Here is a 24,802-nt window from a genome sequence, read left to right as displayed (position 1 = left end):
TGATTTATTGCATGAAGCGGCTGTGGTCAAGCTAACTAAGAGGACCCTCATGATCGCAAACATTCACTTGTTTAGATACCACACACAGCATGCAGCAAGAGTTTTGTGATCAAAAATGAACAAAAGTAGTTTGGAGTATAAATAAATAAGGGAATCGGAAAAGGATTTCAGACACTTGCGGGTTCTTGATTGGTGGAAATGTTGCTGTTGGTGTTGTGGAGTAGCCTGCTGGACAACTGCTGCTCCGTCGCTTTGTACTTCGTCCTAAAAAGAGCAAATGACACATCAAGTTCACGACACAGTTAGCATTGGCAAGCTAGCATGAACTAGAAGCTTTGCCTGGGAACAAGTAACTTTAGCCAGTTAATTGCACTACGAACTTCAGCCAGCAAACTTTAGCCAGAAACTCCAGTCCTGCGACTCACTTTTCTGGGTGTTCGACATCGTCAATGGTGTCGGGCAGCGGGACCCCGCGGGTTTCCGGAAGCATCAAGACCAAACCGCCAGCCAGGAAAGCTAAGAAGCCTAAAATAAACATTCTGAAGGTTAGCCACTCCAACGAGCTATGGCTACCCAGCTCGAATCATCGTGATAATGTGGTGAGCCAACCAAAGATGATGAGTGGCAGCTCCAGCCAGATGACGGCCAGCCGGTAGAGCAAGAACGGGGCCACGATCCCGCCCACGTCGCACAGCGTAGAACACACAGACACGCCCAGATTCCTGAAGTCAGGGGATGCCGTTAGGACCTATTCAAACTTGACCTGGTGACTGGAGAGTTTATTTACCTGACAAAAGTCGGGTAGAGTTCCGTGTTGACAAAGACGACCATCTCGAACGTCATGGTAATGCCCAGCCGGCCCACGCATGTGACCGCCGTCTTCAACCAACCTGCCGACACCGAGTCAAGCGTTAAGCCAACCTCCCTGGCGTAATGGAAGACGGCGTTACTCACCGTCCTGAAGGAAGACGGCGATGAAGCAGGCGGCTCCAGCCACAGCGTTGGCTGCGGCGAAGGGGAGGCGGCGGCCCACACGCTCGATGGTGAAGAGGATGAGGAAGGCAGCGGGGAATTCCATCAGGGCGGAGATCAGGAAGCTGATGTAGACGTTTCCTCCCATGATGCCCAGACGCATGATCAGGCCCTGGTAGACCACGGCGCTGGTGAACCTGCGACAACATAACACAAAATTTGCTGTGGGAGCCTTTTGTGAAATCCAAAAGTATCTTAATCCTGGTAGGAACTGACCAGTTGTAGCTGAGAATGAAGGTGTGCTTCCTCATGTTGGGCGTTCGGACCAGGTCCATCAGGGAGGCGGTGGACGACGTGGCAGCGTTGTCGTCGGCCAGCGTCTACGGCGCCGACAAAGCAGAAGGAGATCAAAGCTGGTTTTGGACTTCGGGAGGAGGTCACTGAAGGCAGACCTCAATGTTTTTGCTCAGTGTCCTTTTGTTCTCCTTGGCCATTGCCTCAGTGACTGTCACGGCTTGGGAGTTCTTGTTTTGCGATAGAAGCCATCTTGGAGACTCCGGGATAAACCTGACAGTACACACAATAATCTGCGTTAAGATCCTACCTTCTGAGTAACATTTTTTGCGTCTTACCAGTAGTAGAAGATGTAGAGGAAGTAAGGAATGGTGATGACGACCTGCAGCCAGCGCCAGTCGGAGATGTAGTAGGCCAGTAGGGGGAGCACCACCAGGCCCACACTGAAGAACATCTGGTACAAAATGCCCACTGTGCGGCGCGACTCCACGCCCACAATCTCTGTGACTGAAAGGAAATAGCGCTGGATTGCGATCCTATTGATATTGACGTGCCAAACGATACACACGATCTCGGTCTACCCACTCAGCACGTAACCTGCCATCCATCCACCCTTCACGCCGAACCCGAAGAGCATCCTGAAGATCAGCATGGACACGTAGTTGGGCGTCAACGCCACCAGAATGCCCGCCAAGCCGTTAAACACGTTGGAAATCACAAAGCTCAATTTTCTACCGAACCTGCGAGGAGAAAATAAACAACGGTGCGTCACCGGGAAGCCGAGCAGGTGGGCAGGGGTTAACATCAGACGCTGGCTCACCTGTCGGCCAGGTAACCGATGGCGATGCTTCCCAGCAGGAAGCCGATATTGAGCATGGCCTGGAACATGTCCATCAGCCAGGCGTCGGAACACACCAGGTCAAACTGCAGACAGATTTTTTTCTTTCAGTACCGTATTGGCCCGAATATAAGACGGTGTTTTTTGCATTGAAATAAGACTGAAAAAGTGGGGGTCATCTTACATTCGGGCTCTAGACATTATACCCATTCATAACGCTAGATGGCGCCAGACATCTTTAAAGCGAATGCTGAACTTAACTCCCCAGGCCAAAGCGAACCCGTCACGAATAAAAAAAAATAGAAATAGCGGTAGCATGAAGAAGAAAAACAAAAAATAGAGGTAAGAGAAGAAAATAAGTGAAGAGATAACAGAAAATGGAAAAACCAGAAGCCGTTCATTCACCAATGTGATTGTACTTTAGTATTTAAATATTCAGATATGTTAAGAGTGATAACAGTTTTTGCATGATTTGAATGAGGCAAAGTAACATGCTTTTTCGCTCGAACAAATTATAATCATTTGTTTCAGATGTACTGTAATTCTTTTCTGTATAAAAATTAAATTTGGTGTTCAAAAAGTCTTTTTTCAAACTTGAGTCTTGAAAAAGAGGGGGGTCATCTTATAATCAGGGTCGACTTATATTCGGGCTAATACGGTATTTGCATTTTTCCTCCAGAGCGGGTCTACCTCAGTGACGAAGGACCGCCTCCCCTCATAGTCGTATTCCCACCCGCTGGAGCAGAGCTTGGTGGGCATCCCACTCAGGTCAACTTGGGTGGTGTCGCAGGTGAGCGTGGCGTTCCAGTCCACATCGTACTGCTCGCAGCTGCTGTACTGCGGCTCGCCCGACGCGTTGAGTAGAGGCGCCGTCATCTGCCGACCCTCAGCCGGGCTGCGGCCACACGACTGCCTCCACTGCTCCACTGCACCGTCCCGGCACCAGTGGTTGGGCGTGAAACCCTGGAAGACGATGCCCACGTAGACGCCAGCCCAAGGAACGGACACTAGACAAAGCAGGGCGAAGATGCGCTTCTGGCAGCGGCCAAACTTGCCGACTTCCTCCAAGATGTCGTCGAATGAAGTCATTGTGGCGCAAAGTGGCGAGCGGTCCAGTCCGCTGGGTTTTTAAGTGGACAGGTCTGATCAAAGTTCAGCCAACTGAGCGGCGAAGCGTTAAAACATGTTTACAGACACACGCTTTAGGGTGTCACATGAGGTCAATAGTTTACGTTACTTATGTGCACAGTTACCGGTTGGGAAAAAGATGGCCATGAGGTGAGGTGTTTAGTAATTTTGTCATTTCTTTTGACAAATGAGACATGATCACCTTTTTTTTTTTCCTGGAATAAAAAGGTGTTTAGAATTTAGTAAAGTTCACTAAAACAAATATACCAAAGCATCATTCTACAGGTATTTATTCAAATAAAGAGACATGAGTACATGGAGGTTCTTTTAAATAGCAAAAAAACAAGCACAATGGTAAGACAACAAAAGCAGGATGACAATGATCATCGCACCTCATTTCTTGTGCTTTTCTCCAGTGCAACATTTTTCTGTCCTCTTTTGAAAATCGCAGAAAACAAACCAGCGCACGTGCAAATCCAGGGGGGGGGGGGTGCTTTACCAGTACCAAACATTTACGTACTGAGCCAAACTCCCTCACAGCTTTGACGATAATGCAGAATTGTTACAGCCTGAATAAATAAATACTGCTTGACAAAGGGTCTGTATTTATTTTCAAGGGACAGGTTTATTTTTCCTGCAGCAATTTTCAGAAAAGGCCGTCTGAAAGCGGCTTTCATCTTAACAATGGATGATTTAAGTCAACCCTCAAAACATTCGATTATTATGCTGGCAGTTTCAACATGTGGCAAATACATATTTGAATTGCCTACCAAACGACGACTTGGCTAGGCAATAAACAAAACAAAAACAAAGCAACGACAAAAGGCATTGAAATATGGCTCGGATGAGACATTGCGCTCATATGGCCACTCAAAAGTTTCGTTTACAGAATCACACTTAAATAATGATAAAATCTCAAACAAACAAAGGAACGTCTCCGTAGAGTATGAAAATGTGAGGACAATCAGTGAAAATTTGAGAAAATCCATCTTTAAAAAGAAAAAAAATAGGCCTTACGCTCTCTTTTCAGGGGGCTGTTTACCGTGAGTGCAAACAATGCAACACCCGAGCATTTCTATTCCCTTTAAAACCGCACGAGAACTGACCTTCACCGCCTATGTCCACTCGGCCAGAGTTCGTTCCTCGTTTTGCTGGCTGGCCGACCGATTAGCTTTGCTGCTTTTGCAGCCACGTGGACCTTTGACTTAAACAATCTGCAAAGAAACACTCGCTTTAAGATAAAGTGCTACAGAAATGGCACGGCGACAATCACAAAGAACATTTTGGACAAAACGTGGCACCCGGTGACACGAGGGACCAACTCGCCTTGATTGCTTCCAGAGCAACGGTGAGAAACACTTTAAATAAAGGAGCGATCAATAAATAACAAAATGGCGGCAAAGGGGGCTGGAGGAAGTGTCAGTAATGCTGAGATGCGTAGCTATGGCGACATTCACTGAGAGAGAGCGAGAGAGAGAGCGAGAGAGCGAGAGAGAGAAGAGAGAGCGAGAGAGGAGAGAAGAGAGAGAAGAGAGAGAAGAGAGAGAGCGAGAGAGAAAGAGAGAGAAAGAGAGAGAAAGAGAGAGAGAGAAAGAGAGAATTAGAGAGCGAGAGAGAGCGCAGTTCCGGAGGGCGAGTTACACCCGCAGGAGGTCCTCATCGCTGTCGTCGTCCTCACGCTTGGCTTTTGGTGCTGCGTTGTGATTGCGGCGGGCGGCCGCTGAGCGAGCCTTGCCGCTCTTCCGCTTTCGCTCGGGCTCGTCCAGGAGGCCCACCAGGTCCTCGTCACTCTCCTCCTGATCCGGTGCCGCAAAAAACAAGAACCATCGCGTGAGGGTTTATCTTGACAAAAGTGCAAGCAAATGTGAGGAAGTCTTGCTTTGTTTGTAATTTTCTACAAGCGAAGGCTCAACACGTCTTGTGTTGCCTCATCTGTTTGCTCGCTCTCTGGCCGAAGTGCATATGAAAGGAGTCGAGATATGTTGCCGTCTTGCCAAAGTGAGAGCCAAGGCATGTTGACATCCCGATAAAGAACAAGCGAAGGCGAGGTGCCTTGGTTTTGTAAAAAAAAAAAATGTTTGGTGTGGAAGATTTGAGCGAAAGCAAGATGTTATGCGACGCCGCTCACCTGCAGGAAGACACTGCGATGGGCGGACGACGACTTGACCACCCGCACTCCGGGGACGCTAAGGACCTCGTCTTCGCTGTCGTCCTCCTGCTCGTCCAACGAGAAGGAGCGCAAACCGTCCGTGTTGACCGGCTTGGTCTTGATGTGCCCGTTGCTGTGGTTATCGCGACCCAGCTGCGAGGAGGAGAACGACAAAGACTTCGTGGTGGGAGTCTCCAGTTCCTCCATCAGCCACTCCATCTCGTCTTCGCCCGCATCTTCATCCATGTTCACCTGAAAAGCCATGCAGGCAACAAGATGGATGAACAAGTCAACCAAAATAAAAAAAATAATAAGAACAATATGTTGGAATCTTTTTTTTCTTGTTTTCCAAAAACATTAATTAACAATCAAAACAAACAACAATGACCTTTGAATATTTATAGGAGACTTGGTTGCCTCTCCTGCAGCATCCAGCTACCTTCTGAATCACCATGTCTCTGCAAGTCGACAAAAGAAAAGAATAAATTAAAAGGGACAGCATAACGTTTTGACCAATTGAGAGACCACAATTCAGCTAATTGACATAACCACACCACACTAAATTCAGATAATGACTTCACAGACAAGAAAGTTTGTCTTGGTACCTTCTCTCTCGCTTACGCAGCAACAGTGCAAGTAGACAAACGCTCAAGCCCGCCATCAGGAGGCTCAGCAGAACAGCCGCCACCTGACTCCGCCTGGAAAGAGCCGGAAGGCCGTCGCCGTCATCGTCTTGCGTCTGCGTGTCCACAGTCCTGCAGAACACATTGACAAACTTCATGGGTGGTCTAAAACGCAAGTTCAATTCAAATACCAAATTTAATTTTACACTCACGTGAGACCACACACGGCGTCCGTGTGCCACACAAACATGTACTGGCACTCGTCCGTCTCCAGCATGAATTTGGGGATGCCCACGCCGGCCGTCGGGTTGCATTGGAACATGATGATAGACGACGCCTTTTTGGTTCTTTCCCGCCCGCACGCAGACTCCGAGGTTACCGTTACATCCAGGTTGCCACCTGTAGGGTGAAACACGTTTAACACTCTAAAGACCTCTGAATGGTCAATGAAAGTATTGCCCCTCACCCTCAAGGATAATTTTGGCATTTTGAATATAAGCGCATGTTGTATCAGCGGGTTCCTTCAGTATCCTCACAAATTACATCATAAAAGTCAATGATTCCCTGCGCCAGACTCTGTTTCAGGCCGTATGACGAAGTTGATGCATGAAAGGTTGATTTATTAACCTTCAACGGGCCAGACTGTTAAATGTCTAAATATTCAACGCAGCTGACCAACTTTTTGTGCTCAAGGGGCCATACTTGACTTTTAAAACAAACAATGCCACAAAGAAATCCATTCAATCAATTTTGAGTGAACATGTCAAAATACCTTTGATGCAATATTTGGCTGTGCTGGAGGAGCCAATCCGCCGCCAGTAGGGTTCGTTGAGTTTGACCTGGCAGATGTTGGCGCCCACGCACGTTGGCAGGGAGCTGTTGGTGAGCCCGGACAACTGGATGTGGTAAATGTAGTGGTCCCCGTTATCCCGGATGTCTCCGGAAGCTTGATGGGGACTGAAGACACACAAACACGTGTCTAAGAGTGAGTGACATGACGGGTAAAAGAAGGAGCAACTTTAATTTGGATACCTGAAGTAAAGTGCTCCAAGACTGAGGCGGGCGCCCGTGTTTGGGTTCTGAATGGTGCCGTTAACCATCTCCACCTCATGTTCCTTGACGGCACATGCCAAGCGGGTCTCCCAGCCAATCACAAAGAGGCAGGATGTCTTGTCGATGCTGAGAGATTTCACGCAAACTATTGTAAGTTTTGATATAGATTGCACCCAAAAATATAGCTACGTTTTAAATAATTTGGTGGAATAAAAAAATACTTTTTAGATGAGTTATACTATTGACTTATAATGGCGTCTTAAGAAGCCAAAGTTTAACCTGAATGACGAACACTCTTCTGTTATTAACTGGCTGCTCAACTGGAAAAGTAAATGAATGTCACTGTCCCAAGTCACAGTGCCTTTATGGCCATTTTGTCACACGTCGAGCTGCGTTCATACTTGATGATGGTCGGGTGACCGACAGTGGTGCCGCAGCTCAGCCGGATCTCCGTCTTTGCCGCCACGCCGTTGCCGCAGGAAGAATCACTGGCCGAATAGTTGACGGAAATCTTGCCATCTATGGGAGGGGAAAGAGATGACTGCTTTTCTCCCCGCCTAACTAAGAAAATGCGCAAATTCTAATCAGCTGTAATTTCTCACCCTTGTAGCTCATTTTCTGAGTGTAGACGCGACCTAGCGTCTGCGTGCTGCCGTCCGCCGAGTGCCGGCACACAGTGGCGCCCTCGTCACAACCCGGAGGTCCTTTATGAATCCCCTGACACAGGTTGAAGAAATATCTGCAGATATGAAAATGGGGAACGTCACATCCGCATCAATGAGAAAACATTTCATTCGCAATTTTGACTCACGTGTCGCCATTGTGGTTGAACTTCCAGGGCTTGGTGAGGGAAGAGAGGGCTCGCAGATCAAAAGTTTTATGCTGACTGACCAGCTTGCACTCCATCTTCCGTGAGGCGCAAACAGCACTCGTTGGCCACTGGAAGGTAGCCGAGCATCCCGCCGTTTCCGACAGCAGTTGCGGGGAGCCGTGGCCCGCGGACGGGTCGCAAGTAAACAGGATGGACGACTGGCGCTTGGCAGACGCTAATAAAAAAATAAAAAGAATTAAAGCGCTAAAACCAGCTCAGTGGCCTAGTGACCAGCTCAGCGGCCTAGTAACCAGCTCAGTGGCCTAGTAACCAGCTCAGTGGCCTAGTGGTAGAGTGTCCGCCCTGACACTGGAAGGTTGTGGGTTCAAACCCCGGCCGGGTCATACCAAAGACTACAAAAATGGGACCCATTGCCTCCCTGCTTGGCACTCAGCATTAAGGGTTGGAATTGGGGGTTTAGATTGCCAAATGATTCCCGAGCGCGGCACCGCTGCTGCTCACTGCTCCCCTCTCCCCCAGGGGATGGATCAAAATCACACGGGGATGGGTTAAATCAGTGCTTCTCAAATAGTGGGGCGCGCCCCCCTTGGGGGGCGCAGTGCTATTCCTGGGGGGGCGCGTGTGACCCTGGGGAACAGGCTTTTTTTTTGGCAGTACTAGAATAAAGTGTAATTGCGCGTTTACTACAGCAGGGGGCAGTGGCGCTCTCATTGTTACTTCTGTCACGTTTGCGACAGTGCAACATTTTACGACTTACAAGACAAGTTAGGATAGTCACGGTGGGGAGGGGGGGCGCGAATAGTTTTCTTCTTGCTAGGGGGGGGCGTAACAGAAAATAATTGAGAAGCACTGGGTTAAATGCAGAGGACAAATTTCACGACACGCAGATGTGTGTGTGACGATCATTGGGACTTTAAGTTTAACTTTAAATAACTAAAGCAGTTTTCCTGGATTCTTACACTCAAGATGACCAAAAATCTTGTTTGTGAAAGACATGGGCACCCAATTCCAGGATGCTGAGAGAAATTTGCTGCCTCACCTGGTTCGCAGAAGCCCCAGTTTTTGTCCTTGTCATAATCGGCGGTCGTGGCGCACCACTGCCTGCCATCGGTCCTGCCATCTGTGGTGCATCCTGTATACGAGCGCTTCATGAACGTGAAGGGGAACACGCAGGCCTTGCCTTCATGCGTTCCTACAACACACATCATTTGCATGTAGGCATTTGTTATGATCAGATACAGATGTGAGGGTAAGGGGCCCCACTTACTGGGCGGGCATGGATCCCCGCCACCATACTGCATGAGCACAGCCTGCTTCTCGTGTTTGAAATCCATGGTCATGGCCTTGTTGATGCCGAATGACGCCGCCGATTTGCTTGGGCCCGAAACCCGGCAAACGGTAGCGCCCTTGCAAGCAGGCTCGGCCACCGAGCTGCACACGTTGATAAGGTAGTTGTCGGAGGAGCCAAGCGGGACCTATCGCACAAACGGAGACATTTCACGTATTAGGAAGATGTTTTAAATTCTGCAAAAAAATAAATACACGGGGCCTAAGCATCTTTGAATTCACCAGCACTTGTCCTGTCAACGTCGACAAGTCAAAGGTGTACTGCAGCTGAGTGTCGACCAGTTTGCATCCGCTGGTGTGGGTGGCGTCCGAACACACGACAGGGGTTGCCCACTCAAAAACGTACACGCAGCCCTGCAGCCTCAGCATGCGCGGGGAACCCTGAAGAGACATAGACCAGTTTTCTTTTTCAAAGTAGGACAAAGGTCTGGAGGGAAAAAAAAATAGGAGATGAAGTAAATGGCGTACTGACCAAGTCTACGCCTCTCTGGCAGGTGAAGATGATGGTGGAGGTGTAGTTTTGCGCCACATCTGACGCACACTGGGTGGAGCTGGAGTAAGTGATGGAAACGTCGCCCATGGCGCTTAACTGAGGCCCGTTCGTTGTGCGCCCAATGTCCTTGCATAGAGGCAAAGGGAAATAAATGTCAACCTCTGGATTTGGACATTAACTTCTTGTAACTCACAATTGGAGGTCCATTGTCTGGGTCCATGCAGACAGAGGCGCCAGATGGGCAGGTGACCCTGGGGATGGGGTTCAGAGGTTGACAAACGTTGATGTAAAAGTCCGGAGAGTCATCGCTTTCGTCCACCGCGTCATCTGAACACCACAAAGAAAAAAGGGACATCAATACGGATGACGTGATGCTGTTTGATAAAGTCATGTCCGTGCGCAAGCCAACCTGTGGCGGTGTAGTATCCGGTGAAGTGAATCAGAGGAGTCAGATCAATCGTGGTGGAGCCGTTCTGGACGGAACATGTGACCTGGAAGGAAGACAAAGACACTTGTTTTGGCTGTCATCTTATCTGGGGACTATAAAATCCACAAATTGTTCAACTTAACTATCTACCGTACACACACTAACATACTCACAGGCTGCTCGCACACCAGGTGAGTATGGAAGGCAAACAAGTGCGTGCATGTCTCTGCATTGGAGTCAATGAGGACGGGTTCTGAAAGGGTTGAGCTCATACTGGCAGGTCTATGAAACGCACAAAATAACTTTAATGTTGGCGCTCCAGCTCCGAGCAGATGGCGTTGAAGGGGCCGGACACCATACCGGCAGACAAAGTGGATGATGGTGCTGTGCTTGAGGGCGGGGTCGGCGGCGCATGGACTTCCTCCCTGGTACATCAGCTCCACCACGTGATCCTTGTACGAGAGCTTCGCGCTGGTCTGGCCGCCGCTCAGCCCAGTATTGACGTCTTTAATGCACACCGCTGAAACAACGCAGCACTTGAATGCAACCTCCCCAGGACAGAATTTTAAGTCAAGAAAATCGTGACATACCGGTTCCTGGGCTACAGCCGGCGTTGGTCATGTCTGCGCAGATGTTGACACGGAACATCCTGCTGGGCACGTTGTGGTCGTACACCGTGTAACCACCGTCCCGTCTGAGGCTGTTCAGGTCGAACAAATGACCTGCAGGAGGGAAAGGTTGAATAAAAAATAAATAAAAAATCAACATCAGGGGTGGGTCAAATCAAGTATTTTTTTACGATGCAATTCAACTCGTGGGTGTACTGTAAAAATAAATTGAAAATATTAGACCTGTAGCTGGGTTGGCGACTCTGCAGCCATCATGCTGGCTGCTGTTTAGTGGGCACGCAGCAGCCGTGAACCACATGAAAGTGTACAAACAGTCCTCGATGGCGGAAATGAGGTTTGGACGAGAGTCCTGAGAGGGGAAAAAATGTTTAAAAAAAAAAACTGTGCGACGTGGGTTAAAAAAATAAAAGATGACCGTGACATCTTAACTTACGACTTGGTCTTTATCACACTTGAAGCGTATGATGGTGGTCCTGTTGCGGACACTGTCGGGACAAGCCTGGCCGCCGCTGTACTGCAACTTCAGCACGTTGGTGTCCCATGTGAGGCCACTCGTCACTTGACCCAAACTCACGTATTCCTCTCCAGCCCTCATGCAGGCTGCACTGCCGGAGGGACACTTCCACGAACCTGCCGCAAAACCAGAAGAGCGTATTTTAATTTAAAAGTTGGGAAATACTGTGATAGACAAGCAGGACGCCATTGCTGTCAACAGACGCACCTCCCTGTGGCACCAGCGACCTGCAGATGTTGATGTAAAATCGCTTGCTGGTGTCGTCCGTCGAAGCCGCCGCCTCCCAGTTTTGGGCCTCCATGGCCAGAGGTGAGAGGTCATACGAGTGGCCCGCACCATCACTAGTCACGAGAACAGCAAACGTAATTACCCAATGCATAAAATTCACTCTCACTTTGGGGATACTCTCAGATGAGTCACAACACACAACATGCTTACTGGTATGAGCAGCTGGTTGTTTTAACAGGAAGGCATGCCAGTGACGTGCGCCAATTGAACAAATAGGTGCACTCAGGAGTCTCCTTGATGAATTCTGGCACACCCTTGTGGGAAAAGAGAGAAGTGCAGTCAACAATTTGGGAGATTTTTGCCCTCTGTCAAGGTTAGTTCATAAAACGTAAAAAGTCCATAGAAAAGTGGCAATCTAAGTGTTAAGCTTACAGGGTGCATGTCGGGGTGGCAGGAGAAGTAGATCTCTGTGGATCGCTGGTAGATTTTGTGACACGTCTCTCCGCTGGTGTAGTTCAAGATCAGGTGATCCCCCACGAAACTCAGAAGCTGGTTCGCCATTCCTGTAATGCACACAAGTGCATACCAACAAACAATCCAAGGCAGAGCACAAACTGGGGATGCTTTTTTTGCAGTTTGCCACCTGCTATCCTGTGTTTGTTTCCTTCCACCTGGCACGAGGAGACGGCGTCGCTGCCTGTTTCTTTATTGGTGCAGACGCCCCTCTGCAGCCCGCCGCATACGGACAAGTGGTAGATGTACTTGTCACTCATCACCGGGTAATCTTTGCCTTTCAGGGAGCTCAGGTCGTACTCGAATCCGCTTCTCGGGTCGCTGACACGGCATTCGTCACCTGAGGGGACCGGCGGGCAAACAGCCATGTAAAACCACTTCTAGCAGTCAGGTGCATCCCTCAGTGTGGCGACTCTACCTTGGGACTTCCTGATGGGACAAGCTTCGGATGTACGCCAGATGAAGACGTACTCGCAACCGTCCTGCCGGTCAAACATGGGGGAGCTCTGGAAATACAAACACACATACACTGAGCATCTCTCACCCAGCTGCAGAGCCCTGCCAAGTAAGAAGGTTACAGATTACTCACTGGGCCGTCGTCACAGAGTAAGATGATGCGTGTGGAGTAGCGAGACGTAGCGCCGCACAGGTCCCCGTTGTGGTACAAGATGCTGATGGAGCCGTCATCCGCCACTTGCGGGCTAGCCTGGACCAGACCCAGGCTGTAACCGGCTCCATCAATGACGGCGCAAGCACCCAATGGGCCCACTGGAGGGGGACATAGATGCATTTTGCGGTTAAGAAATCTCTAACGCCATACAAGTACTGATGGGGCTGAATTAAGTGAGAGGCATCGCTCACTGACCAGGACAGTCATTCAGAGAGGGAAGAGGTCTGCAGACATTGATGTAAAAGCTGCGTGACTTCACCGGGTCGGTGTCTATAGCAACCCAGGGACTGTCCTCTCCACCTCGAACCAGATGACTCAGGTCATACTCGTTACCACGGGAATCTATAACCCACATAAACGCGTGTTACATCTAAGGAGGAGGCCGAATCTTGCGACGTCCTGCCAATACCGATGACGCGACAGTCCACCGACGCGGGGACGCAGGCCAGCGCGGTGGAGAACTCAAAGAGGACGTCATGGACCACGTGGCTGGGCAGGGTGTTCAAGTCCTCGCGGAGCAGCTTCAATGAACCAGGGTGCGCGTTTGGATCACACACAAAGTTAATGGTGAAGGTGTCCCGCGTTGCTGGAAAGAAAACAGAGTTTCAAACCAAAAACAGGTTCAAGAAAAGTAGGGGTCAGTTCATTCTTCAAACCTGTAGAATCGTCACGGGGTCCCTTGTATGTCAGTTTGAGGAGGCCATCGGTGGAGTACTGGAGGGTTTTCTCCACCCCCACCGGGCTGATGGGATGCCCGTCTTCCAGCTCACAGCCCGCCATTCCCGCGCCGCACTCTGCCAGGTCTGAGCAGATGTTCACCTGTGAGGCAGGACAAACCAGGTGTTGACCTTCTCATAGTGAGAATGGATTGAATTATTTTACACACAAAGCTTAGTCTGCTTATTTTGTGCTCTGAATGCAATCTTAATCCTTGCTGCTGATCCCAACATCCATCTTACTAAGAAGTCTTTTCCATTGGCGTTGGTCTTGTATCCAGTCTCGGAAGCGAGCGGCTGCAGATTGAACTCCAAGCCGGTGTCGGGATCTATCACGGCACAGCTCTGAGATGGAAGCACATATGGAGCACAGATGAAGCTGAGCGATTTACAAATTCAAATAAAACCTCGATAAAATGACTTACGTTGTTCTTGGTCGTGGTGATGGCACATGCTGCCCTGGTCTCCCAGATGAAGTTGGCAGTGCAGTTCTGGTACATGAGGAATCGTGGACCCATTGACTGTGTGAAGATGAAGGCCAACAGCAACAATAAGAAAGTGACGTCGAGAAGGTTGAGCTAAGCCTCGCCCACCCAAAGTGTTTCCACCGACCAGCATTCCCCTGGTGCACACCAGGTGGATTCGGGTGGTGTACGTCAGCTTCAAGCCGTCTGACTCGCAGGGGTCGCCGTCCGTGAACTCCAGCAGCAGGCGGTCGCGGCTTTTGATGACGGGGCCACGCTTGGAGATGCCCATGTTACTCACGGACACCACTTCTTGTGGGAAGCCCTGAAGGACGGGTGGGAGGGATAAGACACAATTGACTTTTTTGATACGTAGTTTATGCAAAAAGTGGTAGCGAGAATTACGAACCTGCGTGGTTGTGTACTTCATCTGGCATACGGAAGCGTGGCGGTCGCAGCCCATGACGGCGTTGATGGGCCGACAGATGTTGATGTAGTACTTGCGCAAGTTGCCGGTGTCGGACAGGTCCATGGCCTGCCAGTTGCTGCCGGACGTGGGGTAAGACAAGCTGCAGACAGGACGAAGATGTCGGACTAGGGCAGTGCTTCTCAAATAGTGGGGCGCGCGGTGCGATACCAAGGGGGGCGCGTGTGACACCAGGGAACATGCTTTTCTTTTGGCTGTACTAAAGGGTAATTAGACATCCACTGCAGTAGGTGGGAGTGGCGGTATCACTGTAAGCAAACAATTTTTTTTATAACAATTGATACGCAAAATCAACAAGGTACTGCAAACTCTTTATTTAGGAAATCACAAGAGTATTGTAGTATACAAAGTGCTTATTTTAACACTGAACTTTGATGTCGTGTTTTTTCTTTAAATGTGCGGCGAGATTTGTGCTCCCGGAATATTTGATCACCACATGGCAGGATTTACAAACTGCACGTGTCTTGTCCGTTGAGCCATCTTTTCTCTGGAATCCAAAGTGCTTCCAAACTAATGACTCGAAGCCTAAAAGGGAGCAAATTTCCTCGTCTTTTTGGACACTAACTCCCCTTTCACGTGCGTGCTCTGCTCACAACACAACACGAGCGCACTGCGCACGGAAAGAGGAAGCAAGCAACAATGAACTGGATTTCAAAATAAAATTGCGTCTAATGTCCGAGGTCAAACACGGCGATATAAATCGATGTTTACCTTTAGCATCGATGCCAATAAATCGTCGAGCATTATATCGATTAATCGATGTGTATCGATGAATCGTTACACCCCAAGTATTCAACTAATCACTTGAATCGTCTAATTAACTCGAAACACCTGCATGGGTTTCCTGAGCCTTGAAAAACACGCAGCTTGGTTCAGTAAACTAAATTACAAGTATGGGGAAGACTGCTGATCTGACCAGTGGACCATCATTGACACCCTCCATCAGGAGGGTAAGACACAAAAAGAGATTTCTCAAAGAGCAAGCTGTTCACAGATTGCAGTTTCAGAGCACATCCACAAAAGGTCTGTTGGAAGGGGGAAATGTGTCAGGAAACGCTGCACAACCAAGAGAGATGACAGTATTGTGAAGAAGAGTCGCTTCCAGAATTTGGGGGCGTTTCAAAGATAGTGGGCTGAAGCTGGAGTCCAGGTATCAAAAACCACTGTTCAGACGTGTCTGGGAAATGGGCTACAATAGCCTTATTCCGATGGTCAAGCCACTTCTGAACTCAAGACAACGGAAGAAGCGTCTGACTTGGGCTATGCGAAAGAAGCACTGGACACTTCCAGAGTGGTCCAAAGTCCTCTTTTCAGACAAAAGCAAGTTTTGTACGTATTTCATTTGGAAGTCAAGGCGCCAGAGTCTGGAGAAAGGCTGGAGAGGAGCAAAATCCAAGTTGCTTGAAATCCAGTGTGAAGTTCCCACAGTCAGCGATGGTTTGGGGAGCCATGTTGGTCCACTGTGTTTCATCAAGTCCAGAGTAAATGCAGATTTTAGAGCACTACATGCTTCCGTCTGCTGGAAAGCTCTATGGAGAGGATGATTTCATTTTCCAGCATAATCTGGCACCTGCCCACAGTGCCAAAACCACCAGTAAATGTTGTACTGACCATGGCATTACTGTCCTCGATTGGCCTGCCAATTACCCTGACCTGAACCCCATAGAGAATTTGTGGGGTATTGTGAAGAAGAAGCTGAAAGACACCGGGCCCAACAATGCAAATGAGCTAAAGGCCGCTATTGAAGCATCCTGGGCATCCATATCAACTCAGCAATGCCACAGGCTGATTGCCTCCATACCACGCCACGTTGATTGCAGTAATTCATGCAAAAGGATTCCCAACCAAGTACTGAGTACATTAATGGACATTTTCAAATGTTTGATTTTGTTTTGCTGTTATAAATCTTTTTTTTTTTTTTTTTACTTGGTCTGAGGAAATACCGTTTTTTCCCATGTATAATGCGCAAAATTTAACTAATTTATTGTCCTAAAATCTGGGGTGCGCATTATACATGGGTACAAAAAATAAAACCTTTTTTTTTTTTTTTTAAATCCGTACATGATACAAAGACCGCCATTACAGATGCGCTTTCTTCTCTGGTGTTCACTTCAAACACGCTCCATACAAACACAATGCTCTCGTATCAGACGCTTGCTCGATCACCTGCTCGTTTGCTATCACAATGTACCCTACACAAATCCGAAACATTTCTTCGCTATCGAGTTTGCTAGCGCATGCGCAGTGATACTGACCGGCAGAATTACATCCAGTTGTTCCCAAAGATGATCTTTTTTCTGAAATAATTTTACGTTTACGGACTTAAGTAGGAGTCAAAATTTGGGTGCGTATTATACATGGGTACAGGCTTTTTTCCAGCATCAACATGCCATTTTTAGGGTGCGTATTATACATGGGGGCGCATTATACATGGAAAAAACGTTATTCTAATATTCTGAGATAGGATATTTGAGTTTTCTTAAACTCTATGCCATATTCAGCAATATTAAAATAATAAAAGGCTTGCAATATTTCAGTTGATTTGTAATGACTCCAGAATGTATGACTTTTTTTTTTAATTGCATTACAGAAAATAAAAAACGTATTCACAATATTCTAATTTTCTGAGACAGTCCTGTAAAGAAAGCAGCGTACCAAATTGCTCAGTGCGAGAAAAAAACACACCATTGCAGAAGAGCTGATACTACCTGGAGCCGTGGATATGGTCTCCGTCATGCTGCCTCATTTTGAGCACAAATTGTTTTATTCATTTTTGTTTTGTAGGTTAAAATGTTTTATATATTGTGCTCCTGAGTTAATGTTGCTGATTACTTTGAATTGAATATTATTTATTGCTGTTATTTAATTTAATATTATGTATGTTTCTTATTATTTTATTCTATTTTTTCCAGCATAAAATGGCAGTTGGTCAAGAATTTTTATAGTTTAAATAATTATAATTTATTTTTAATTTCAGGCAAAGTGATGCATGTGCAATCCCTGCCATCCACTGCACATCGAGCTGACGGGGATGAGGAGCAAATTCAGCGACAGATTTGTCCTCCCCCGTCAGAGCACAAAGAGATTTGGACAGTCAATTATTCCAGCTTCACTCCGACTCCGACAACCAGGCCCGCAGGCATGGAGAGACCTGGAGCAAGAGACTTGGGACTTTTTATCTGCACATGATGCACTTTAGCAAACTACCAGCTTGTACTGTATATTTATTGGACCAGCAATGTGTTTATATTTATTGCATTGTGAACTCAGTTTTTCTGTTTGTCTTCCTCTTTTTAAACGTCATGAGCTGTTTGACAACTGATTTTCCCCAGAGGGGACAATAAAGGTTTCAATCAACCAATCAATCAATCAATCAATCAATCAATCAAATCAGTTCTGTTAATGACTAAAAAACAATGTTATTAATAGTTATTCTTTATTGTAAGTTTCTTTTTTATTTATATTTTGTTTTCTTTAATGTTAATAACATGGGGGGCGCGAAATGTTTTGTTCTCCCTAGGGGGGGGGGGCAACACAGAGAATTATTGAGAAGCACTGGACTAGGGTATGCATCAACGCCATACAGTGAGCAAAATCAAATATTTACTGAGTGTCCTACCTGGACAGGTCATACTGGTCCAAAGTTTTGGGGTCAGTCACCAGACACTCGTGAGGTCTTTCGGGACACGCATACGATGTGTACCAGTGAAAGTTATACGTGTACTTGTCTTCCACCTGTGACCAGTGAAGAGCATTAGAGAAGCTAAAAGTCAGAACATTTGTACAGAACCAAAAAGCAACGGGAGGTCCACCTGGAATTCTGGTTTTCCGGCACCAGCTTCAGGGTCACATAGGAAGGAGATGAGAGTTGATCGGAGCGTGTGTTGCTGGTTGTTATACTGCGAGCCGTTGCTGTAGGACAACTGGATCAGGCCGTCGTAGTAGGACAGCCGTGAGTTGGCCTGGCCCAGACTCCAACTACTACAATGACAGGAAAAAAAAATATCCATAGTCACATAGAGAGCCGAGGAAAAGGAAAACATAACTTGATCATTTGTAGATGTTGACAAACTGTGGTTTGCTGTACCTTGTTTCTTCCTGGCACGCGCCGGCCTTTTCGGGACAGTTGGCGACCGTGACCGGGCCGCACACGTTGATGTAGTAGTCGTAGTTGTCGTTGGTCAAGTTGTAATAGCCGCCATTAGCCTTGGTGAGCGGCGACAAGTCGAAGGAGAAGCCTGGGGAGTAGAACCGCTCACTTACGTTCGTCAGACCAAAACAGAGTTCTTGACGGTATCGCAAGCGACATACCGGCCTGCAGGTCCTCCACTTTGCAGTTGTCCCCTTGGGTCTTGGAGAGGACGCACGCGGCCGCAGTGTACCACTCCAGCTCGTACATGCAGCGATCTGATGAGACGCTGCGGAGGACGGGCGCGCTCTCCAGATCTCCTGCGAGGGATCCAAAACAATAAATCCGACACCATTTTGCTTTACAGATTACCGTTTTTTTCCGTGTATAGTGCGCCCCCATGTATAGTACGCACCCCTAAAAATGGCATGCTGATGCTGGAAAAAAGCTTGTACCCATGTATAATACGCACCCAATTTTTATGAATTTTCTTTTAAAAAAAAATTTTTTTTTTTTTTTTTTTTTAAGTCCCAATGACAGTCACACACGCAGGGAGGCAATGGGTCCCATTTTTATAGTCTTTGGTATGGTCTTAACTAGGCTGGATGTAATTTTTTTTGTTGGCGTTGATTTCTCCGACTGCCCGTAAACGCACCATACCAAAGACTATAAAAATGGGACCCATTGCCTCCCTGCGTGTGTGACGATCATTGGGACTTAAAAGAAATAAAAAATAAAAAAAATAAAAAAAAAATTTTTTTTTTTTTTTTTTTCTTTTGTACCCATGTATAATGCGCACCCCGGATTTTAGGACAATAAATTAGTAAAATTTTGCGCACTATACACGGAAAAAAACGGTAGATTAAAATTGCATAAAATGATCACCTGGTTTGCACTTGAGCGTCAGGATGGTTTGAATCCTCGTGGTTTTGCTGCAAAAGTCTCCATCGGTGTACACCAGTCGGATGTCGTTTCCCTTCTCAGTCTTGCGGGGGGGCAAGAGGAAACTTCCCAGGCTGATCATATTCTGCTCTTTGTCTGAAACGCAAAATCGCAACCTTAGAATGAATGCCACTGGACATCCTCCACTTGTGTCTGTCGTTACGTGTCAATTCAAAGTGACCTCGCCGTATCTCTTCTTACCCTCGGCACAAATGGCGGCACTCTCCGGGCAGCCGGTAGCTCCTCCCGCCTGGACCACTTTGTGGCAAACGTTGAGGTAGAAGCGCTTTAAGTCTGACTCTGAGGATTCTGGATCCACCACCTCCCAGTTCCCGTTCAACTCTGACCCTGAAACAAAAGTTAAATAGACACTGATATGTTCTACAAGGGGGGGACATGAATTGGATCTTCCACACTCACCAGGCAAGCGAGTGAGGGGCGAAAGATCATAATGCTTGCTACCATCATCAACCCGACACAGAAGATCCTCCTTCTCCTTGACGCAGGCGTACGCGGTCTGCCAGTTAAAGTAGTACGTGCAGTCTGTCTCTCCGACAAACACTGGGGTCCCCACACCACCATTGGCTAAGCAAAAAATAGCAAACACTAAATCAGACTTGGCCACCTTGCTGCAGCTGAGGTCGGGCTGACGCCTCTTACTTGCGTTCTTGTTGCACTCAAAGTTGATGATGGTCATCCTCTGGAAGCCGGTGGAGCACTTGGCACCGTCAGGGTAGATAAGTGTCAGATCGCCATCTGAGTAACTGAAAGATGTGGCAGGCGTATTCATTTATTTAAATTTTTCTTTTACAGATTACAATTCCTGCGCTAATGAAAGAAATTACCGCAGTGTCTGGTTCTGGTATCTGCCGGCCACTTTTTTGCCATCACCTGTCTTCTTCACTTGGCAGGAGGAAACATAGTCCCCCAGGCTGTTGCATTCGTCCGAGGGCACTTTCCCGCACACGTTCAGGTAATAAATGTAGCTTTCAGTCCCATCGCTGTTTGAGGAATGGGCATAGTAGGGATGGTCCGCAGCTAGACGCAAACACGGGTTAAGTCTTCTTTGCAGGGCATTTAATCAATGTGATCAATTATTTTGAGGAGCTAACTTACAGGTCAAGGTGAGCGGGGTCAAGTCGACCGAGATGTCATGCTGCTGGCTGCTGAGTTTGCACGTGTCACTTTCCAAATAATCCCTGTGGCAGGCGTACTCGGTCTCCCATTCCACCTCGTAGCGGCAGTTGGCCTCCGCCGTCATTTTAGGGGTGCTGCCCTGTGAGCAGAAGGGCGTTCGAAACCAGAGTCATTCGCAGCTCGCGCCCAATGGGAACACGAGTGTGACCTACCGAACGTCGGCTTGATGGACAGATGAAGGTGATGGTGACGGCGGGAGAGTGTCCGTTACAGAAGACGGGGGGAGTCGTGGTGGCACTCAGGTTGTACTGCAGGCTCAGTCTTAAGAGTGTTTGAGAATTTTTTTTTTTTTAGTAGGTTTTTTTTTTTTGCTTTAAATAAGATTTTGCAATCTCAAGTGGACCTCGAGGCTACCTGTCGTTTGAGACGAGCTCTAAGGGCTTGGTGGGGAAGCCCATGTTGTAGCCCACGTTCTTGGTAACCAGGCAGGCGGCAGAACCTTCCGGACAATGTGTTTCTCCGCCACCTGACAAAGCGAAGGAACATGTCACTTCATATGAGAGAACCTCAAGGTAGATACAGTTGTGTTCGGAATAACAGCAGTGCAATGTATGCTTTTGAGACCTCAACCAAGAAATAGAGATGAAGTCGGTGGACACAGATGTGACCCAGTTACCAGAAAGTTGTTCGCACTGCTTTAGTTCTGAAAACAACTCTATTGCGACATTGCGGGCGACTGACTGAGGCTGCGGCAGATGTTGACGTAGAAGTCGACGCTGTCGTCGCCGTCGTCGACCAGGTAGCCGCCGCCGCTCACTTTGATGAGCGGGTTGAGGTCGTGCTTCTTGCTGTCGGAGTCGAAGGCGAAGCACGGCACCTGCGCACGCGTGCACATTTCGGTTACCGACAACATTTGATAATTTATAGATCTTTTGGTTCATCAAAAGTGTTTGCACCTCTTTGTGTGGTTTGAATTTGTCGCTGCTGCAGGCCACGTAGGTCCTCCACTCAAAGTAATGCATACACTGAGAAACGGCCACAAATTCCGGAGTACCCTGTGGGCCACAACAATTAACACAAGTGCAAATTGGATAATATGCAAACATGTGGTGACTGACCAAAAATGAACCACGCCTAATGTAAAACCTAATATTATAAAAAACAAAAAAAATCACATTTTCCTCAACAATACAAGACTTTCTTTCTATATTTTTCCATCCTAGTCAGCTGCTTCTTGTTAGTGTTCCAAAGCACCGTGACAGACCATCTACTTCTGCATCTACTTGGACGAGATGGTGATGTAGGATTGTTTGGCAAGAGGTGACAGGAAGTGAGGGACACCGTTGAGCCGCAGACTCTCACAAAAGCGAGCGCGCACGTGCGAAGTGTGGTTGCCGCTGTTGCAATTGTTGACTCTCATTGCAGCCAGGCTTCAGAACAATTTAAGCCAGATGTAGCCTCTCTGTAAACGTTATATTATAATATTCGTTTTGTGTCAAGACGTTAGAGTGTGTCAGTGGGAATGTTTGTCTATTTGAAAGGTCATTAAAATTGGACCTGGGATCCTGTAGGCTACGCAGCTCCTGTCTGACCATATCTAATTCTGTGTCAGCCAATGCTTGTGTGAGCTCACCATGGTTTTGCCGCACTGGAAGCCGATGGTGGTTTGGATGAAGTTGTCATTTCCTGTACATTTAACTTTACTGTTGTAATCAAGGACGGTTCCGGACAGATTCCGCAGGGTCAGCTCACCTGCACGACGAGGGAAAAAAAAGATGCATGTGATTCTGAGTGGGTCTAGAAAAACACTGCATGCTTTGAAAAATAAATATTCACCCCATCTGAGCCTCTGCCCTTTGAGAAAATCATTTGTCACAGTTGCCATGTTTGTCGTCGATGTAAATAAACAGCAGTGGGAAAAGTTCTGCTATGGTAACGCCACCACTCACTTGTGACTTGGCAGCTACAACTTCATTAATGTTACACTGAAATTATTAATGAACTATTTCAAGGCATCGGGACGATTGAAAGGTCAACAAATTAAACTTTACTGTTAGATAGACGCATATTCCCTTCAAGAGCAAGATAACTGTGCTTGCTTTTGGCTGACACAGCCACACAGGTTATTCTTTAACATTGGTTATTGTTGCTCAACTAAAATAGCTTTAAAACATCTTGTAACCGCTCATGGCGGTCATGGAACAGCTTGCATAAAGCAATCAATCAACACAGTAACTTTGTTCAATGAGGCAGACTTGGGAGAAACACACAGGACAGGACAGAAGTACACAAGTGACTCACCGACAGATTGGTAAATATCGCTGGTCAGGTCGCGGGCGCAGACAGCGGTGCCATCACCGCAGGGGGTGGACGGGGACGAGTCGCACAGCTTGAGCGTGTAGCTTATTTTGTTGTCCAGGTCAATCGCCTCCCATTTGTAGCTATGAGACAAAGGCAGAAAAATCGGACCTCAGTACCAGCCCTTTCACCCAACAGGCCTACAGTTAGGGGTGGGGTGATGTGTCTTTGTAATGTCCACATATCTTATCTTATCTATCTTCGTTATTGGCAGACAGTCATGGAATAAAGACGTGTTCCTTCCTTCTGCCACATATCAATCTTGAGACTTAATGCTTTTCTATTTATCATAGCAGAGATTTGTGGAACATTAATTAAATTGGGGGAAGTAGAATCCAATTATCTACTTGTCTCCAAAGTTAAACGTCATCAAAAAGTCTTTGTTTAACGATACGACGGAGTGTTAGTTCGCTGCAGCGTCAATATTTGCTCACTTTGCAATACGTTGGCAGCTACTCGATGCTAGTGGGAGGAGAAATTGTACAGTACAGTACAGTGCATGTTGTTGACCGGTGTTAGCTGCTAGCACGCTCTTTTAGCTAACCCACAACCATTGAACGCGATCACGTGAGCCAATTGACACGCTGGTGTGTGTGATTAGGCGATTTCAAATTGATTTTATTTTTCACGGGCTGGAATGAAAGCCTCCGTTGTGTTGTTTGTTTGTTTGGTTTTTGTTTTGGGGTTTTATTTGTTTGGACTCGAGGTGTGTTTACCTGCAGAGGTCCTGGTACCAAAGGTTTGCCTCCTCCTCCTTCCCATCCGCCGCTGCAGTCGTCGTCGCTCCGGAGAAGACCAGCAAACATCCCACACTTGCCACCAAGCAAAGCAAGCCGACCTGGGGTAGGCGACGCCAGCCGTGGTTCGGTAAAAACATGCTCGAGCGGTGGGTGGGTGTTCAGCAGGACGACATGATAAGCGCGTCTGGAGAAGAATCGCTAGGTAGGAAGTGACTGCGCCACATGATTCAACGTCACATGACTGTCATGTTGCTCAGCCGTGCGGCCTTCGCGGAACGTGGGATATTCAGGCACGCGCATGACAACTTTGGAACGTTAACACTTCTGCGTTAGCAACGAATTCGCTTCGTCTTGTCTCCTGTTCTACGAAATAAACAAAGAGACCCGACGTTACTTGAAGAAACTGTAATAAAAAATTAAAAAAATAGTGACACCGCTTCATACCAAACCTTTGAAAATATAAAAATAATTGCCTCACTATTTTAGATTTTGGACATTAAGTGTTTTTGTCATTGAGTGACATTAACATGTAGTGAGCATCTATGTATGTCCATAAAAAAACAAAATACTGAAGCAAGATCAGGCCATGATATACTGTACATGACCACACGAGGACAGCATTGCTCTCTTCGTGTTGATTGACTCTTGTCACCACTCAGGCGTAGGAGTTTGTTTGCAGTTTTGTCTCTATTTGCGCTGAAGAAAAATGTGTCTGCACTTGCCGTCATACATCTATGTATATTTGTGGATGGTTATAACCAAACTAAATAGTTTGAGACGTGCCTTCACTCATGCATGGCGAGATCAGATCACGCAGGCAACGACTCGTCTGCTGCAGGGGCGGGGGGGCTCAAATAGTTTTGTGTAGTGTTTGTATGCACGTTGAATGATGGCCTCATAAAGTCAATTTAAACATAGTACTGTATTTGTCATCTATAATCTTAATGACATATCCAAACATCTTGATTGCAAAGGTGCACAAACAAGTTTTAAATTTTCTTGGAAGCCTAAAAGTCAAAGTCAGTCTGCTTTATTGTCAATTTCTTCACATGTCAAGACATACAAAGAGATCGAAATTGCGTTTCCTACTATCACACGGTGGAGACAAGACATATTACA

General features: G+C 47.3%; 2 protein-coding genes across 2 annotated transcripts; both read right to left on the bottom strand.

Annotated features, from left to right (window-relative positions):
* Positions 1–88: 88 nt before the first annotated feature.
* slc22a2 (solute carrier family 22 member 2) lies at positions 89–3,370 on the bottom strand. Its single transcript, XM_061270841.1, has 11 exons — positions 2,795–3,370; positions 2,087–2,190; positions 1,852–2,006; positions 1,605–1,773; positions 1,425–1,539; positions 1,249–1,352; positions 955–1,169; positions 788–890; positions 610–722; positions 426–525; positions 89–264 (listed from the first exon to the last, which is right to left on the bottom strand). The coding sequence occupies exons 1-11, from the start codon at positions 3,191–3,193 to the stop codon at positions 168–170; spliced, it is 1,674 nt and encodes a 557-aa protein (XP_061126825.1). The 5' UTR covers positions 3,194–3,370; the 3' UTR covers positions 89–167.
* Positions 3,371–3,506: 136 nt separating this feature from the next.
* On the bottom strand, positions 3,507–23,919 carry igf2r (insulin-like growth factor 2 receptor). The gene is made up of 51 exons (XM_061270834.1): positions 23,660–23,919; positions 22,887–23,026; positions 22,219–22,337; positions 21,542–21,640; positions 21,327–21,462; positions 21,000–21,111; positions 20,798–20,906; positions 20,565–20,724; positions 20,294–20,486; positions 20,109–20,212; positions 19,869–20,033; positions 19,650–19,796; positions 19,392–19,544; positions 18,689–18,826; positions 18,465–18,615; positions 18,190–18,358; positions 17,997–18,112; positions 14,300–14,459; positions 14,039–14,215; positions 13,852–13,947; positions 13,670–13,771; positions 13,367–13,529; positions 13,120–13,296; positions 12,906–13,052; positions 12,630–12,808; positions 12,459–12,546; positions 12,171–12,380; positions 11,960–12,090; positions 11,738–11,841; positions 11,507–11,640; positions 11,219–11,415; positions 11,008–11,134; positions 10,747–10,878; positions 10,517–10,676; positions 10,330–10,438; positions 10,139–10,220; positions 9,923–10,056; positions 9,709–9,855; positions 9,459–9,617; positions 9,157–9,364; positions 8,929–9,081; positions 7,869–8,103; positions 7,660–7,796; positions 7,459–7,576; positions 7,037–7,183; positions 6,777–6,961; positions 6,217–6,403; positions 5,987–6,136; positions 5,770–5,839; positions 5,361–5,633; positions 3,507–5,028 (listed from the first exon to the last, which is right to left on the bottom strand). The coding sequence occupies exons 1-51, from the start codon at positions 23,818–23,820 to the stop codon at positions 4,870–4,872; spliced, it is 7,509 nt and encodes a 2,502-aa protein (XP_061126818.1). The 5' UTR covers positions 23,821–23,919; the 3' UTR covers positions 3,507–4,869.
* Between the last annotated feature and the right edge of the window lie 883 nt (positions 23,920–24,802).

The sequence above is a fragment of the Syngnathus typhle genome, linkage group LG22 (genome assembly GCF_033458585.1).
Source record: "Syngnathus typhle isolate RoL2023-S1 ecotype Sweden linkage group LG22, RoL_Styp_1.0, whole genome shotgun sequence".
In the NCBI taxonomy this organism is placed as follows: Eukaryota; Metazoa; Chordata; class Actinopteri; order Syngnathiformes; family Syngnathidae; genus Syngnathus; species Syngnathus typhle.
The sequence above is the reverse complement of the archived record's forward strand: the minus strand, read 5'-3'. Positions and strand labels throughout refer to the sequence as shown.